Genomic DNA, 16,946 nt, shown 5'->3' with positions numbered 1-16,946 from the left:
GCTGCAGTAGCGAATAATATCGCTACGGCAGCGTCACACGCACATACCTGCTTAGCGACGTCGCTGGAGACACCAAACAATCTCTCCTTTAAGGGGGCAGTTCGTTCGGTGTCACAAAGCGGCCGCCCAATAGCAGAGGAGGGGAAGAGATGAGCGGCCGGAACATGCCGCCCACCTCCTTCCTTCTTCATTGCCGGTGGACGCAGGTAAGGAGATGTTCGTCGTTCCTGCGGTGTCACACATAGCGATATGCACCACCAACGATATTATGAAAAGGAGCGACGTGTCAGCAATCAACGATTTTTGACGTTTTTGCGATCGTTGATCGTCGTTCCTTTTAGTTGCACACAACGATATCGCTAACAGTGCCGGATGTACATCACGAACATCGTGACCCCGACGATATATCGTTAGCGATATCGTTGTGTGTAAAGTACCCTTTAAGCTCAAGTGGGTGGTATCAGATATTTTTCACTGGGGGTGTGCACTTTTTCTCCCTGTATGATGTTGACCAATCATAAGCAGGCAGCAACACAGCAGAAAGAGAACACGCTCACACCATAGCTTAGGTTTCTCAGTGTGTGAGATGTAATGATACAGCTGTGTTCTCCTGGTCTAACCTGCCTATCCTGAGGTGAGACACACTTATGTCTGTTGTAGCAATCTCCCACCACTTCCTAATTATACACAAGAATTCTTAGCTATGGTAGGGGTGTGTTCTTTTTCTGCTATGTTGCTGCCTTCTTATGATTGGTCATCATCATACAGGGAAAAGAAGTAAACTCCCACAGTAAAAAATATCTTTAGTTATATGATTAGGTGTCAAATATTTTGATTGCTAATATCTCCTCATTGGAGAGGCAAAATTAAAATAAATAGCATTTTATTCCGCTTTGCAGACATTATATGCTTATGTGTCTAGTTCAACATGAAAAAGTTGGTGAAAGGTCCTCTTTAAATTCAACATGCTCAAACTTTGGTGGGTGAGAACCTAAACATTTCCTATACATATTAGGTATGCCCTACCAAAATCGGTGGCTTCAACTGACTTTGCTCTAATGTTTATAGCCACCTTATATAATAAAAAATAGATTGGTAGTAAAAGGGCACTGTTTTATTAGCCAGGGAAAAGACTCTGCAAACAGTAGCCTAGACTTGAGTCTTCTAGACCCAAGTAAATATGCCGGGGTGAAGAAAGATTATACACAACTGTTCTCAAACAAACAGAGGTAGAAACCACTAAAGGGTATATTGTAGCTTCTCTGATTGAACAAAATGGTGATGTATTAATAATTGACAAATAAGTCTTCTTGAAGGGAGTAAAAATGGGGAGCACTTCTTCATGTAAGTATCACAGTCACGGGTAAGTGCCCTCCAGGTCATTGTAGTTTTTGCAGTGAGAAACAATCTATTAGGAAAATGACTACAACCATTCACCAATGTTGACCATGCAGATGATCGGTTGGAGGTGACATCTAAGCATCCCGCAGTCATTGGGACTACCACCACATCTTCAGGAATCCTGTCTGTGTGTAGTACCCGTGTTAGACTAGACCTGTTCTCCTGTGTCCAGTATATGTTGTCTTTCTGTCGTGTTTTGGCTTTCGTCTGCATGCGGATATTGTCTTGGGGAATGTATATACATGAATTAAGTGTATTACTGGATAACCTTAACATGTTTTTTTTTTTGTTCCAGAAAGGTTAGTGATATATTTATGCCTGTTCCAAAAGGCAATGTGGTATGTGCAGGATAAATGGACCTTGAAGTAAATGGCTTAAAATTTTCTGACATGTCATAAAATATTATCAGGAGATAGTATCTAACACCACCTCTAATCACTAGTGCAAAGGGGGCTGCAGCAGTGTCCCGGGGTCTTCCAAGGTCCAAGGACAATAACCCTGTAGTACCTGTAAGGATAAATCGACGGCTATGCTGTACAGTCATTCTCTGGAACTCACTTGTAAGCATAGCCAATGAAAGCCTAAGCACAGTTCTTCGAAGGCTACCACAGGCCCCTTTGTTAAAAGGGGATAACTTGCTGATCACTGGGGGTCCGACAACTGGAAACCCAAGCTATCCCAACAACAGGGCTCTGGAGCCATTTCCTGACTTGAACTACAAAGCCCCATTCTCAGGTATCCAATGCACCAATCTCGGGAATACATGCACTCTCAGGGGTTGGATTCTCAACAATCAGTATTATCCCCTATCCTATGGATAAGGAATAACTTGTTTTTTTTGGGAATAAATTGGTGGGGGCCTTCACACCGAGATGCCACTAATACTATCTGTTAACATAGCCCATTACATGTCAGAAGATAGGACATTTACTTTACTGATATAAAAAAATTCTTAACAACCTTCCCTAAATATGTTTTTTTTTTTATTTATCCCTTGTTCAAGTTGTTAGAATTTCTTAAGGATGACCTGTCATTGTCCATAAATATGTAATTCTCCTTACCTGGTGGAAATGTCATTGTTCTCTTGAATCTGGTGATAATTTATTTTTCCTGCGCCTCTCCATTAGTGGGATCTGACCTCTTCATCTTTATATTTAAATCTAGTCTTTTTAGTGAAGTTGTTGTTGCCAACTTTTCTGTATTGGAGTGTTCTTGAGAACCACACCCACTTGGCTAAAACAGACTTGCTTTACAGTGACAAGCAAAAGGATTACAATGCTTTGAAGTTTTGACTTTCAGGCTCCATATCTCACCACCCGCTACAGCTTTGAGTGTCAATATCACGCTGTACTCTAAGATGTACAATAGCAGTACAGCGCAGTAATGTGGGACAGAGAGGATTACTGAAACTACCTGAGAAGGTAATTAGCTGGTAAACCACTAGGGGGCGTGGAGAAAACGTATGAGCAGAGAATTCCCTAGCAGAGGTAATACTAGTCAAGCCCACCAGATGGCAGTAGAATCGCCAGAAAGTCGTGTCACAACATGAAGTCTTGTAAATACACAGTCAAAGTCTAAAGGCCCCGTTACACGCAACGACATCGCTAATGAGATGTCGTTGGGGTCACGAAATTCGTGACGCACATCCGGCCTCGTTAGCGACGACGCTGCGTGTGACACGTACTAGCGACTGCAAACGATGTAAAATACTCACCAAATTGTTGATTGTTGACATGTCGTCCATTTCCCAAATGTCGTTGCTCGTGCAGAACGCAGGTTGTTTATCGTTCCTGAGGCAGCACACATTGCTACATGTGACACCCCAGGGTCGACGAACAACACCGTACCTGCGTCCTCCGGCAACGAGGTGGGCGTGACTTCCATGCGGCTGCTCTCCGCCCCTCCGCTTCAATTGGACGCCTGCTATGTGACGTCGCTGTGACGCTGCATGAACCGCCCCCTTAGAAAAGAGGCTGTTCGCCGGCCACAGCGACGTTGCTAGGAAGGTAAGTACGTGTAACGGGTACTAGAGAAATTCTGCTCCATGGACAGCGATTTGCCCATGACGCACAAACGACGGGGGCGGGTGCTTTCACGAGCGAAAGCTCGCTATGATGTTATAAAGCAAGCTTTCGAGAAATCTCAGGTCTCTTCCTCAGGCATGGTATACCATGCCTGAGGAAGAGACCTGAGATGTCTCGAAAGCTTGCTTTATAACATCATATTTTATTTTTATTTTAGTTAGCCATTAAAAGGTATCACAACTACAAAATTTCAATTTTGTTTCTCTCACTGAGAGCAATCAATCATTTTTCAACTGGCTAACACGGTACCAAAACCTTTTTCTTATACATAAATCTGACTTGCAACTATTTAGTATATCATTAATTATACAGATTCTGTTCATGTTACTATTTTGCTCCTAAAAATCTAAATTTAAAATGTTATTTAGTGAGTATTGTGTAAATCCACCTTTGGCTTTCAATGCTGCCTGAACCCTTCTGGGCATTCTCTTGTTCAGATTCAAACATGTCTCGACCAAAATCTGATCCCAGGTCTCTTCTACACGTTTCCAATGTTGGTGAATTTTGGTCGACTCACTTGGGTATGTATACAGTTTTTTCTTCAACTCTACCTACAAGTGTTCAATTTGGTTTTAGGTCTGGGGACCAGTCCAGCACCTCTACTAAACTGTTATTGAACCATTTCTTCGCCAATCTTGACATTTGCTTCAGCTCGTTTTCCTGCTGGAACACTATGTCGTCCTTCTCAAACCCATAGTACTCAAGTGTACAAAGTAACTCATCCTGTCGGTTACTCAAGTATACTGTAGATCAACATTGAGACCACCATAGATCCTGGTGAACTATCCAATGCCATTTGGCTGTGAAACAGCCCCATATCATCAGACTTCTTCCACTGACTTGACAGTTCTTTCAATTTCGCGATCCGATAGCCCCTTTTCCCTTCTTTCCAGACCCATTTGCACCCTTTAGTCTCATCACTGCAAATCACCCGTTTCCAATCTTCTACTGTCCACGTTTCGTACTTTGCAAACTCAAACCAACACTTCTTATGATGATATTGAAGTTGAGGCTTCTTCACCTTTTTTCGTACCACTATTCCAGACTTGTGTAATGTGAATTGTATGGAGATTGCATGGACATCTGTGATCTCACTATTACGAAGCATACGAGTCACCTCCACTGCCGTGTTTGTTGCGCCACAACTGATAGACCTTGTGATCAGCTGACTTATTGACTCCAATATTTTGCCAGGGTGTCTTCCTTTCAGCTTTTGAATGGATGGACGGACTTCAATTCATATTCTTCCAACTGTCAAAGCAATTTTCTTGGCCCAGAGTCCACTATCGATGAGCTGGGTGATGCTGTTTCTCTTTTCTTGGGAAATCTGCTGCTAAATAGCTGCAAGTTTAAATTTATGCATGAGATAGCCAAGATGATTGTCTATAAAATGAATATAGTCGTACCCTCAGAGATGTAGGATGGTGAGATATGGAGCCTGTCAGTTCAAAACATTGTTACCCTTTTGCTTTTCACTGTACATACAAGGAACAGAGATCATATATTAGAATGCAGAGGAGCAGGAACAAAAGAACAACAGTGCAACATTCAGAAGAACAGCGGCATTTATTAAAGGTAAAAATATACATAATCATGGAAGTGACAGGCTCTCTTTCAGCTGTTTCTTCTATCTGTTTATGGGAAACGATTAACATGCAGCCTTCTCAAATCTGCCAAGTAGTCGTAGTTTGTGCATCAATACAGATGTGTGACAGATTTGACATTGTGAAGTCTGAAAAAGATGGTTGATAAGCCGCCATAAAAGTCAACCTATTACAACCCTGTAGAAGCTTTAGCAATTGTTGATCGATGCTACACAGAACAGATGTGATGGAGAAATGGTGGAAGAAAATTCTTAACAACTTGACGTTTTGGTGATTACTGGATTTTGGTATATTAGAAGGGTGTGAGTGCGATAGGGATCCTGTGTGTGTGTGTTGTGATCTTGTCTTTACAGGATTCCTGTGTTCATTGAACCCATACAGTTTGCCTAGGATTATATTGGGATGGTGTTGGATGTTGTACTCTGCCAGGGCCTCATGGTTTCTCTTCCCTTTGAAAGGCTAATATTCATCCCGCGGCTGGATCTCAAGCAAAGATCATCTGCCAGGCAAGGGCATAACCTTTCCTTCCTGTTCCATGTCGGTCGGCTGGTAGCATGGAACTGCGGTGCATCTTACATGATGGCCCAGGAGTGGTGACTTATTGACAGGGGGATTTGTACAGCGAGCATTAATGCAAGGTCATTCCACAGCTGCAGGCCGAGTGCCGTCCGTGACATAACATACTCTGACACTGACTTATATAATCATTTATAATACACGTAGATGAAATCGCCAAAGTTAACCCTCAATGTGTATGACGAATACTATTTACTGGGGAGAAGTTAATCCTCTTTTTTTGGATTAGCAGCTTATAAAGTGATATAATGCTCTAGGTTAAAAAAAAAATGTTAAAAAAGGGGAATTTGGACATGTCAAGACTATCTAAAATGAAATTCAGAATAAATGTTATGTTATTGATTAGCGTTAAAACTTAATATTAATAAAGAGATTTAGCATCATCATTAAATGGTCATCAGAAAACAGATCACAAGAGTAATCGATCTTTCCATCTGCTCATTTTTCTATCATCTATCTTAATATTTATTTCTTACCTAATATCTCATATCTATCTGTATATCTATCAGTTAGTGCTTCAGTACTCCAAAGCACCTACATCAATGTGGTAGCCTTAAAGGGAATGTGTCATCAGAAAATGATAATGACAATTTCTAAAAATGTAAACCAAATATTAATGTTAAATGCATTTTCAAAACTTTTTAGTGATGTTTTTAATTTTTCATATCTTGATCTGCATTAAAAATAATAGATATTTTGCAATTTTCATATTGCCCACTGGACCTATACCATATTTCCTGTTCTTTCCACAAGTACATTAGCAGTTACAGACTGACTCAGACCCTATCTTTTGTACTGAATCATCTAGTGAGTGAGTGCAAAAATGGAAATGTGAAAGGAGGAAGAGCTGTAACATTATTACCAATTATTGTAATCCTGTATGTGATGATAATGAGGCTTCAGAAAAGTCTTCTATAAAGAACAGGAATTCTGAAATGGCTCAAGTGGGCAGTGTGAAAATTATAAGATTGTAATATAGAAAAAACATTATCAAAATAAAAAATATATAGATTTATAAAAAAAAAAAAATTAAATAGGGGTTGTTTTCGAATGATAGCTTCCCTTCAAGGCTACTATCTGTGCACCATAAAACAGGGCTAAACAGTGACAGGAAACCTTTATAACCACAGTGCACCTAAAACATTTTTAAGCAATAGTGTTCCATTAATTTGTCTATCACATTGCCCATATACATTTGCTAATCACATTGCCCCCTTTACGGAGTAATGCCAGCCAAAATGACCCACTAACATTACCAGACACAATGTCCTCAGTACAAAGTCTGCTCCGATATTCCATGAGCAACGCCAGCTATGACAACCCCAAGGCCAGCATCTTCTACAGTTCTCCCAATGCACTGCCAGCTACGACACCCCCAAGTCCTGCATCTTCTAAGATTCTCCCAATACACTGCCAGCTACGACACCCACAAGCTCAGCATCTTCTACAGTTCTCCCAATGCACTGTCCGCTACGACACCCCCAAGTCCTGCATCTTCTAAGATTCTCCCAATACACTGCCAGCTACGACACCCCCAAGTCCAGCATCTTCTACAGGTCTCTCAGTGTACTGCCAACTACAACACCCTAAAGCCCAGCATCTTCTACAGTTCTCCTAGTGCACTGCCAGCTACGGCACCCACAAGCCCAGCATCTTCTACAGTTCTCCCAGTGTTCTGCCAATCAATAATGCTCCAGAATCATTTTCAGCCATACCCTAGAACAATGCCATCCTCATAACTTAAAGGAAAACCTACCTTAGACATGTTTCTTTACCACCATTGTCATGCTCTGGCAGTAAATACTGGCCCTTATGACAATTTGTGGCATACCATTGTGTATACCCTGAATTTACAGGATAATAGGGTATTATAATTATCTTTATATCATTATCTAGGAAAAGGTCCTACTTGGTTGTGGTGTAATGGTAGAAGACCCACATTACCACGTCATTGGCATTGATAATGGACGGCAGCATTGGACTTGAGATCCTCCAATATCCGTATATTGATTATGATGCAGAGGAGAGATGCAGACCAATGACTGAAGCTTACCATCTCAGTAATGTACAGTACTTGGTCCTCATAATTGGTCTATGTATCAAACCAAGTTTAGGAATAAATTAGAACCTAAGGAACCTCTCCTTAACCTTTAACGTCCCTATGTGTTCAGCAAGTAAGGGTTAATACAGCAAGATGAATTCACGTTTTCTGAGACATCAGTTTTAATAACCAGCTGAAAAGTTGAGTCTGTCATCAATGCTTACAGGTCTAACCATCATCAGTCAGCTGCTATTAGAAATGATTGACACATATGATGATGTGATGTTCAACAATATTGCCGTTGACAAGGTAGTCACTTGGTTTTACATGAGCCCTACGGTCTTATTAACTTATATAGATATTCCAAACCATTAAACTGATTTTTCATTCAGCATTATTTTAATCTATGGGCTCGGGGAGGTCAAAAATAGTGATGCTAACCCTCCGTAAGTTCATCAAGTCCTCTCCACCGCTGTCCCTGATCTTTGTTGACACGTTGCATGATAAAACCAAACATTAGAACCAATCACTGGGCTCATGTCAGTGTAGATGGCACTTGTCATGGCTGTAGCCTGTCAACGAAGACTAGTGAAAGCAACGAAGAGGCATCGGTGAATTTGTGGCAAGTGAGTATTGCTATTTTTGATATTTTTAACCTCACCACACCCGCAAAGTTTAAAAAATTATGAATGGAAAATGACTTTAAGGAAATGAAGAGAAAAATGAAGCATAAATATTGCAGTGGTTGTAGACCATGGTTGTTACACCATTTGTATAGCTCAGGTATGTACTATGGTAGAAGGGGACACTCTTCCATGGACTTGGATCCCTGTTGAGGGTAAAATGCAGTTGTTTTTTCTTTTGTTTGTTTTTTTTACAGATCTAATTTGTCACCAAAAGACAAGGGGCCTTCATGTGCTAAGACAGGTCTCAAAGACCAATCTATTTCCTATCAGTCATTCCCCAGTTTTATTACATAAACCCAGTTGTTTGATTAAGTCTCTTTGATGCATTTTCTTTCTTTGAATCCCTATATACATCATCTCATTGATCAATATTCCACACCAAGTCCCATGTCCACATCACATCGTTCCAATACATCTATCTCTACTCCTCTCTGTACAATTATATTATATACAAGTATGTAAATATATATATATAATTATATAGATCAGGTTTCCTGTTTCCTAATTTCCTTATTGTCCTTTCACAAACTGTATATCAGACCTTTGCCACCCGTACAAGTCAACATATAACTATGGAACTTTTCCCTTTCCTAGTCAACTTCCATTTTTCCAATCTTCATCTCATTGCCTTTTATTCGACCATAAATCCCATCCGAATCATTCCTTGATGTACATCACTCAATTAATATGTAGCTAGAAAAGTCCCTTGATAATAAGCCGATCACAAAGTATCCCCCTCGGCTGGGATCCAGAGTGATCAGCTGTAATCTGTGAGGAAACCTGACATAAAATGTGTAATTTCCCTGCAGTGCCACCATAGGTGAAATTAAGAATTACACAGTGCCCATTCAAATCAATGGTTTGTGTAATGCAGGACAGGACAGGTCCTCCAGAGCAAGAGACGCTCTTTGTAGCCACTCTCCACTCTGTCCAAGAGACGAGGATCCTGAACAGAGGACCCAACTCTATTAACTCGGAATCCCCTAATAGGGTATATAAAAATTATTTTCTAAACTACTCAATCATTTTATTGTCTTTTTTTCTAAATCTGTACACATCCATTTCACATCCCATCTAGGCATATTAGTATAATGCTCCCATTGCCCCCTGTTTTGTTGTGTGTGTATATATGTTCACATCTTTTCAATCAGCAATGGATTTCATCCACTGGTCAATATAAAACTGACCAAACCCAATATTAGTGTCTTCCTCTCTTAAAAACTCAATATCCAACCTCTTAATTAAAGTCTACATATTTTTTTTCCTTTTATTACCCTTTCGTATTTCTCATGTGTTAATTCTACTTTTTCCTCTCTTTCCGTTTTTCTCTGTCCCATACAGGTGCTGAAAGGATTCCCGGAGTGCCTACAGGCGGACATATGTCTGCACCTCAATCGTACACTGCTTCAAAATTGTAAAGCCTTCAGGGGAGCCACCAAAGGATGCTTGAGGGCACTAGCCATGAAGTTCAAGACAACACATGCCCCACCGGGGGACACCTTGGTTCACTATGGGGATGTTCTCACCACCCTCTACTTCATCTCTCGTGGGTCCATCGAGATTCTCAGGGATGACATTGTGGTGGCTATTTTGGGTAATTATGGACATTAAACTCATAGAAAATACTTTAACAAAGTCATGTTTAATGGCTTATGTAGTGTTCTTTTGTACATCTAATCATCTTGCCCACACCATTCACATTAAGCCTACAACACATATATTTTTTGACAATCCATAGATATTTCTATTATCTTCTTAAAGGAAAAAATGACATTTTTGGAGAGCCGATTAGCCTGTACGCCCGTCCTGGAAAATCAAACGCAGATGTGAGAGCTCTGACGTATTGTGACCTTCACAAGATCCAAAGAGAAGACCTTCTAGAGGTGCTGGACATGTATCCAACATTTTCCGACTGCTTCTGGAGCAACCTGGAGATCACCTTCAACCTGAGAGATGTGAGGAGGTTACATAATGGGTTGAATATTGTAGAATGAAATTGGATTAGCTGATAATTTGGAATATTGGTGAAATATTGGACATTGTTTTCCAGTTCGGGCTGTGGAAGAATTTGAGATGTCATCATTGCGTAGACCATAACCTGTTTTTTTTCTTCTTCATCCCACATCAGGCAGACAGTATTCCTCGCTCCCCTGGGAGTGAAGAGTTTAACTGCAGTTATCGTAAGCCACGTAGATGCAAACAAACAGGACGTCGCCGAAAGAAACATGGTAAGATAAGATTATAGATCTGAGGCCAACAATTAGTATATACAATCATTAGAAAAACTAAGTACACCCTCATTGAAATCTATGGTTTTACATATCAGCACATCCTAAAAAAAGTATGGTCCTTAAAATTAAGGACAAGAGCTAAGACTAAAATATGACTAAAAATGCACAACTTGACATTTACACACTGTCACTATTTATTTAACAAAAACTAGTACAAAACACAGTCAGTGCACTCTTCTTTACAAAGTTGCTCAAGTTCATTGATGTTTGTGAGCATTTTTTTATGCACAGATATCCTAAGATCCCACCACAACAATTAGATTAGGCAGAGGTCTGCACTTTGACAGGGTCATAGCAAAACCTTGATTCTTTTCTTTTTCATTCACTCTTATGTAGATTTGCTGGTGTGTGTTTGGAATTATATTCTTGTTGCTTGAACCAGTTTCAGCGAAACTTTAACTTTCGTGTAGATGTCCTAACATTTGACTCTAGAATAGGTTGGTATACATAGGAGTTTATGGTTGACTCAATGGCTGGAAGGTGTTCAGGTCTTGTGGCTACAAAACAAGGCCAAGTCATGATCTTTCCATCGCTGTCCTTGACAATTTGTACAAGGTGCTGATATTCTAAGTTTGGTTTTCGCCTAATGTGTTGCAAGACATTCTGGCTATCCCGACATGTTTTTTTTTTCTTTACAAAACCAAGTCTTTTTCCTGATAAGCCTTAAACAAGCTGTACTTTTCAGTCTTTCTAATTTTACAGTCATGAATTTGAACATTTATGATGCTGAGGCCTTTAGTGTCTGAGCTATAGCTCGTGGGGTTTTTGCATATTCCCTAAGCATTGCATGGTCTTATTTTCAACAAGTAAAGTTTTCCCCTTGCAGAGTGGAGCTATGTTGTGAGCTATTTATATCCTGGTGTATCGAGTCTACTCATTTGTTAATCAGAGTTGTTATTGGAGCTTTTTCAGTGACATGTTTGTATAAATGTATACCCCTTAGTTCACACCACTGTCAAGACTAAGGGTTTTGCCTGAAACATGTAGACTGGTCTGTCTATACTGTCTATGCTTGATTTTATTATGTTTTAAACCGATTTAATAAAAGGTGTGATTTTTATTTGCGGATGCCGGATACAAATCTTTTTTGCCTTATCCATTGCATGGTCTTACCTTGGGGTAAATTCGCTGGAATGCTCACCCTTTGGGAAGATTGTCAGCTATCTTGAATATTTTCCACTTGTGAATATGTGAATAATATTTCTCACTTTAGGATGATGGGCTCCAAATTGTTTGGAAATTGCTTTATAACCATTTCCAAATTGATGGACATCAACAAATGCTACTCTAAGATCATTGCTCATGTTGTTCGTTTTTGGTATTGCCTGAATGCTCCAGACCAGCAAACTGCAAAAACGTCTACTTTTATAGAGGCGGCCACACATGCTGATGAACTATTTATTATTTATTTATTTATTATGCTTGCCATCATATTCCAGAGCACTTTACAGACATTGTCATCACTGTCCTTATCGGGGCTCACAATCTAAATTGTGGGAGTGTGGGAGGAAGCCGGGGAAACATAGGGAGAACATACAAACGCCCTCCGTGGGATTCGATATTGCTACCCCATCGCTGCAAGACTTCACTTAAGTCTCCGTACTTAGTCAGGAGCACTTTATTAGCAGCACTTAGCTGATACTTTCTGTCTTAATTCTTATGAAAGTAGTAAGGGTATATATACTTCATTGTTCACACACTGCTTCTACATTTTAGTATAGTTTTTGCTAAATAAATAATGACACAGTGTAATTTATGTGTTGTTTTTCATCTGATGTTGTATTTACCAATTTTAAAGACCAGATTTAAAGACCAAATTTTTTAAATTTTGTTTTGATAAGTAAAACCAGAGAATTTAAAGAAGATGTATTTCATATTCTCGTGATTGAACTTGTTATTGTCTTGTATACAATTTTTTCTTAATGTGCTTAAGAACATTTTAATTTTCTCCTAGTGGATGGCATTGAAGATGTGAATTCAGATGCCGAACAATATCACACATACTCTGAGCTGACCAATCTCCAGCGGCCCCTGAGTAGAGAACAGTGGGATGAAATGGCAAGCAGCACCACTCCGTGCTCCCAGACCAGCGACGATGAAACCAAACCGCTAAACTCAGGACGTATGGACAGGTTACCGCCTGCAGACAAGCAAGAATTCATCCCAGCTGTGGTGAATTTGGTGACAGCCAACATAAGTAGCCGTGAGGGAGGCAGGAAGGTGTTGGAGACAGTGGAGACTTATTCAGGTGACTGATATTTGACACAAACTAAATAGTCGCACTATATTATCAAAGATCAGTAGTTTCCACAAGCTATGATTGCTGGAGGTCCCATCACTTCAAAACAAAAATGAGACTGGATAGTTGATTGTCGATTGAGCACTAATGCACTGTTACTGTGCTTGGCTACATGTGCCACTCCCATAGACTTTAAATAGTCACAGGACTCTTGGGGTTCTTAAAAATCGTGAGGGTCTCAGCTGAGGCACCACCAACAATTACACATTTATAACCTGTGTGTCTTATCACCAATGTGTCAATTCTGTAAAAAACCCTTTAGGCCTTTTTCACATGTCAGTGGAAAACACACGTTTTTCACTGACATGCTGAAGATGCGTATGTCTCTCCGTGGACCGGGATTTTGGCACACGTGTGTTTTCCGTATGCTATCCATGATAGCACACAAAGAACAGGAACTTTATACTCACCTGTCCACGCCGCTGCTGTCCGTGGTGCTGATGCCTCCGACACTGCGGTCACACTTACTTTCGGGTTTTGCGGTGCAGTGAATATGCATTGAGCATAATGAGTGGGCCTTGAAGCAGGAGACAGCAGCGCCAAAGACAGCATCGCTGGAGACAGGTGAGTATAGAAAAGCATTTTGTTTCACAGACACATGTTTTCTCAGGTACGTGTCACACGGATCAGTGGTCCGTGTGACATCAGTGATGCTGGAGAAAAATGGAACACACGCACACATGTTTGCGCCGTACGGACATACGCTCCATGAGGAATCACTGATGTGTGCGCACACTCATTGATTTTAACATCCTGATATATATCTATGTCCCCATCATGGCCCCATCCTGATATACAGTATATGCTCCCATCATGTCATCATTCTGGTATATGTCCCAAGCAAGTCATATCCTGATATATAGCACCCATCCTGATTTATAACCCTGCATCCTGGTTTGTCGCCCCCCCCCATACTGGTATATAGCCCTCCATCCTGGTATATAGTTCCCCATCCTAGTATATAGCCCCGATCCTGATATATAGGCCCCCCATCCTGGTGTATAACCCCATCCTGATATATAGCCCTTCATTGGGGTATATAGCCACCCATACTGGTATATAGACCCCTCATCCTGGTACATAACCCTCTCATCCTTATATTCAACCCCTCATCCTTGTTTATAGCCTCTATCATGCTATGTAGCCCCCCCACTGCCATATGCTATTATATTCACAGCCTTAATCAGTGGCCAGCACATCTCAGTGCAGGGACCTGACGGGTCTTTGTGCTCCGATGTATTTGAGCTGGATACACATCTAGCTGAAGCTGGAGCCGGCAGGCCTCTTGCAACCCCGGGGCCGGTCGCAGTGGCGATCTCTGCGACCGCGGTCGTTACGCCCCTGCTTAGCAGTGATTGTCGAAGAGAGGGTTTCCCAACATTTATCTTCGACTGATGGTACTGTAAAGGATACTTAAAAAATATTGGATGCCTCTGTATGGAATAGCAGATTTATACCAATATATATTAGCCAATAGCTAAGAGTGTTCTTTTGGCCTCTGTTGGATAATCTGAAACTTGGTTTTACATGTGCACCAAAAAGTTTTGCAAGTGAACACTGCAAACGGTGTATAAAAGCAATTGAATCGTCACAGTAGTTTATCAGTTTTATTCTTACTGTATTTTCTTTATCTGAATGTCTTCACATTTTCCTATTAGCTTCTCCTATTGAAGTACCCAACTTATTCAGTTTCTGGGGAGACAGACGATCAACTGCTTGTCCGGATGCCCCACAACACATTTCTATGGTACATAATGCCTTGGATCCCCCACTTAGTCCTGATGAGCGACCAGGAGAGGTGGAGTCACGACTGGAGCTCCTCCAGGCTCAGCTAGACAGGTATGAGCTATCCACTACGACGTATATTGCATTTTCTTTACCCCTTGTTTTATTTTTGAGTCTGTGATACAGTATTGAAAATGTACTGTTTTTTTGTCTAGGTTGGAGTCTAGGATGTCTTCAGATATCAGTATAATCCTGCAGTTACTGCAGAGACAACTCTCTCAGATCCCTCCTGCATACAGCCCCATCTCTCCCAGCTCCCAAACTCTAGGACTCTATCACTCAGCATCCAAAAGCCTGGAGCCTATACAGAGCAACCCCTCCCTTCCAACGGACTCCCCCATCTCTCCTGTTCAGGTCAGTCAACGTTTGGTTTCATCCAGCGCAGACAAGTATAAATGTGGTTTATAGATTAACATTTTTCTTTTCCTCTTTCTTCTCAGAGTCCAGGGCTGACTGACTACAATGATTTAGAACCACTTAACCTTAAGCCTAATGTTCTCCATCTCAGCCCTAGTCCCCAGGAACCTGTTGATGTAATACCAGGACCTGGATATCCTCAGACCCACCTCATCCCACCTTCAGAAACCCCATCCCAGGCAATATTCGGGAGCTTCCGCTTTCCATCTCTCCCTGACCATCTGGAGTGCCCTTCTCCACCAGACCTGGAATTTCAAAGACACCTTTCAGACCCAATTCTTCCAGGAAGTTAGGGACATGGAGAAGGATGCAGAAGATTACTCGTCTTTATTGCACGGTTGAGGAGGGGAGAAAGATGTTTTTAGCTTGAGCTCCCCCTTCTTTTTATGCATAGATTAGATTAATTGTGGGCCATTTCTACTGGAAGAAGAAGTAAGATGGAAATGCACTTCTAAGAAGTCAGGTAGTGAAACCGCTCCACCGGTTATACTACGAAATGGGTCTCCATTTCTTCACATCTCATAATTCTTAATACTATTTGCTAGCGAGTATCTTATCTACAGGCAAATACTACGCTACGGAGAGTGGCACCTGCAGAGACTTTTGGGAAACCTGCCTGATGTCTGCGGATGAGAGCGGTGACACGGCAATGATGGAAAAGACACAAAGCTGAAGAATCATTAGAGCTTCCATCCTGGATCATACGCAGTGCATGCAATCTTATGATGACCGTGATTTGGGCGGCAAGTGAATTTTAGGAAGGTGGTTTTAACGGTCAGGGTCTCAACCAGAGAGTTATACTAGTAATGCAATGAAGCAATGTATTCCTATAATAGCTTCAGAGACTTACATATTTAATATCGTCATAGAGCAACAGTTCTGACTTAGCATTATAATATATTGATCCCTGTCCTGGAATATATTACTGCACATCATTCATCCAAGACATACTATGTACACTGCAATATGTGGTAGGACCTCGGCTGGACAGTTCAGTTAATTCTTCATGCACTTTTACCATGGTTTTCTCATCCTGTTTTGTAATCTTGTCATGCTTATGTCCGATTTCTGTGACTCAATTTTGCACATAATAACTATATATTTGAAAAAAGCCATAAAATTAGGACATGATGCTGTCATAAGGCTGTTCTGTTCCCATCCTCTTAGTAGAAGTAGAGAAAAACAAAATATCTTATAAAACATTCTATCAAGAATATAAAGAATTTCACGGGTCAAGTCTTCCGCCTCTGACTCTTGGGCTCCTCATGATTCTCATCTTATAGTTGACACTGTTGGGAAGGTGCAAAGACTCATGAGTACAGGAAGTGTACTTTGGGGTACAATTCTGCTTAAAGCGCACCAATCACCAGGATTTTCCTATATAACCTAAAGCCAGTGCTATACTGGCGCTATCATGCTGATAATATACATAGCTTTAGTTGTCAGCTAGGATGTAAAGACAAGCAAGTAAAGTTTGTAAAATGAGCAGCTTTTTGATTGGCAGCAGCTGCCGATCAACTAATAGCTGGAGTGGGTTTTCATAGTGAATCCCGCCCCCCTGCCTGTTGTTCCTTCCCCTATCTGTTATTTATGCTAATTCTGTTATAGAATCATTTTACTAAGTGGCTAGAAGGACCCTTGGCTGATGTCAAATCCATGTTTAGCAAGGGGCGGGGCCTCAGCCAACAGAAAAAAATGTTGCTTTCTGGTATCAGCTATGTTGGCTGAGGCCCCGCCCCTTCTGGTCACATGGGTATGACCT

General features: G+C 41.0%; 1 protein-coding gene across 5 annotated transcripts in view; it reads left to right on the top strand.

Moving 5' to 3' along the window:
• KCNH6 (potassium voltage-gated channel subfamily H member 6) overlaps positions 1-16,624 on the top strand; it is a 410,680-nt gene extending 394,056 nt beyond the window's left edge. For 2 of the 5 annotated variants that reach the window (XM_075350273.1, XM_075350271.1), the window contains exons 8-15: positions 5,548-5,595; positions 9,734-9,986; positions 10,154-10,347; positions 10,521-10,620; positions 12,638-12,931; positions 14,641-14,821; positions 14,923-15,121; positions 15,208-16,624. In XM_075350273.1, coding sequence (XP_075206388.1) covers positions 5,548-5,595; positions 9,734-9,986; positions 10,154-10,347; positions 10,521-10,620; positions 12,638-12,931; positions 14,641-14,821; positions 14,923-15,121; positions 15,208-15,477 — 1,539 coding nt within the window. In that variant the 3' untranslated portion in view covers positions 15,478-16,624. The remainder of the gene's footprint in view (positions 1-5,547; positions 5,596-9,733; positions 9,987-10,153; positions 10,348-10,520; positions 10,621-12,637; positions 12,932-14,640; positions 14,822-14,922; positions 15,122-15,207) is intronic. The other 3 variants (XM_075350275.1, XM_075350276.1, XM_075350274.1) reach the window with 2 other exon arrangements.
• Positions 16,625-16,946: the final 322 nt, after the last annotated feature.

Source organism: Anomaloglossus baeobatrachus, chromosome 5, assembly GCF_048569485.1.
Source record: "Anomaloglossus baeobatrachus isolate aAnoBae1 chromosome 5, aAnoBae1.hap1, whole genome shotgun sequence".
Classification (NCBI taxonomy): domain Eukaryota; kingdom Metazoa; phylum Chordata; class Amphibia; order Anura; family Aromobatidae; genus Anomaloglossus; species Anomaloglossus baeobatrachus.
This window is presented reverse-complemented; position numbering and strand designations above follow the sequence as displayed.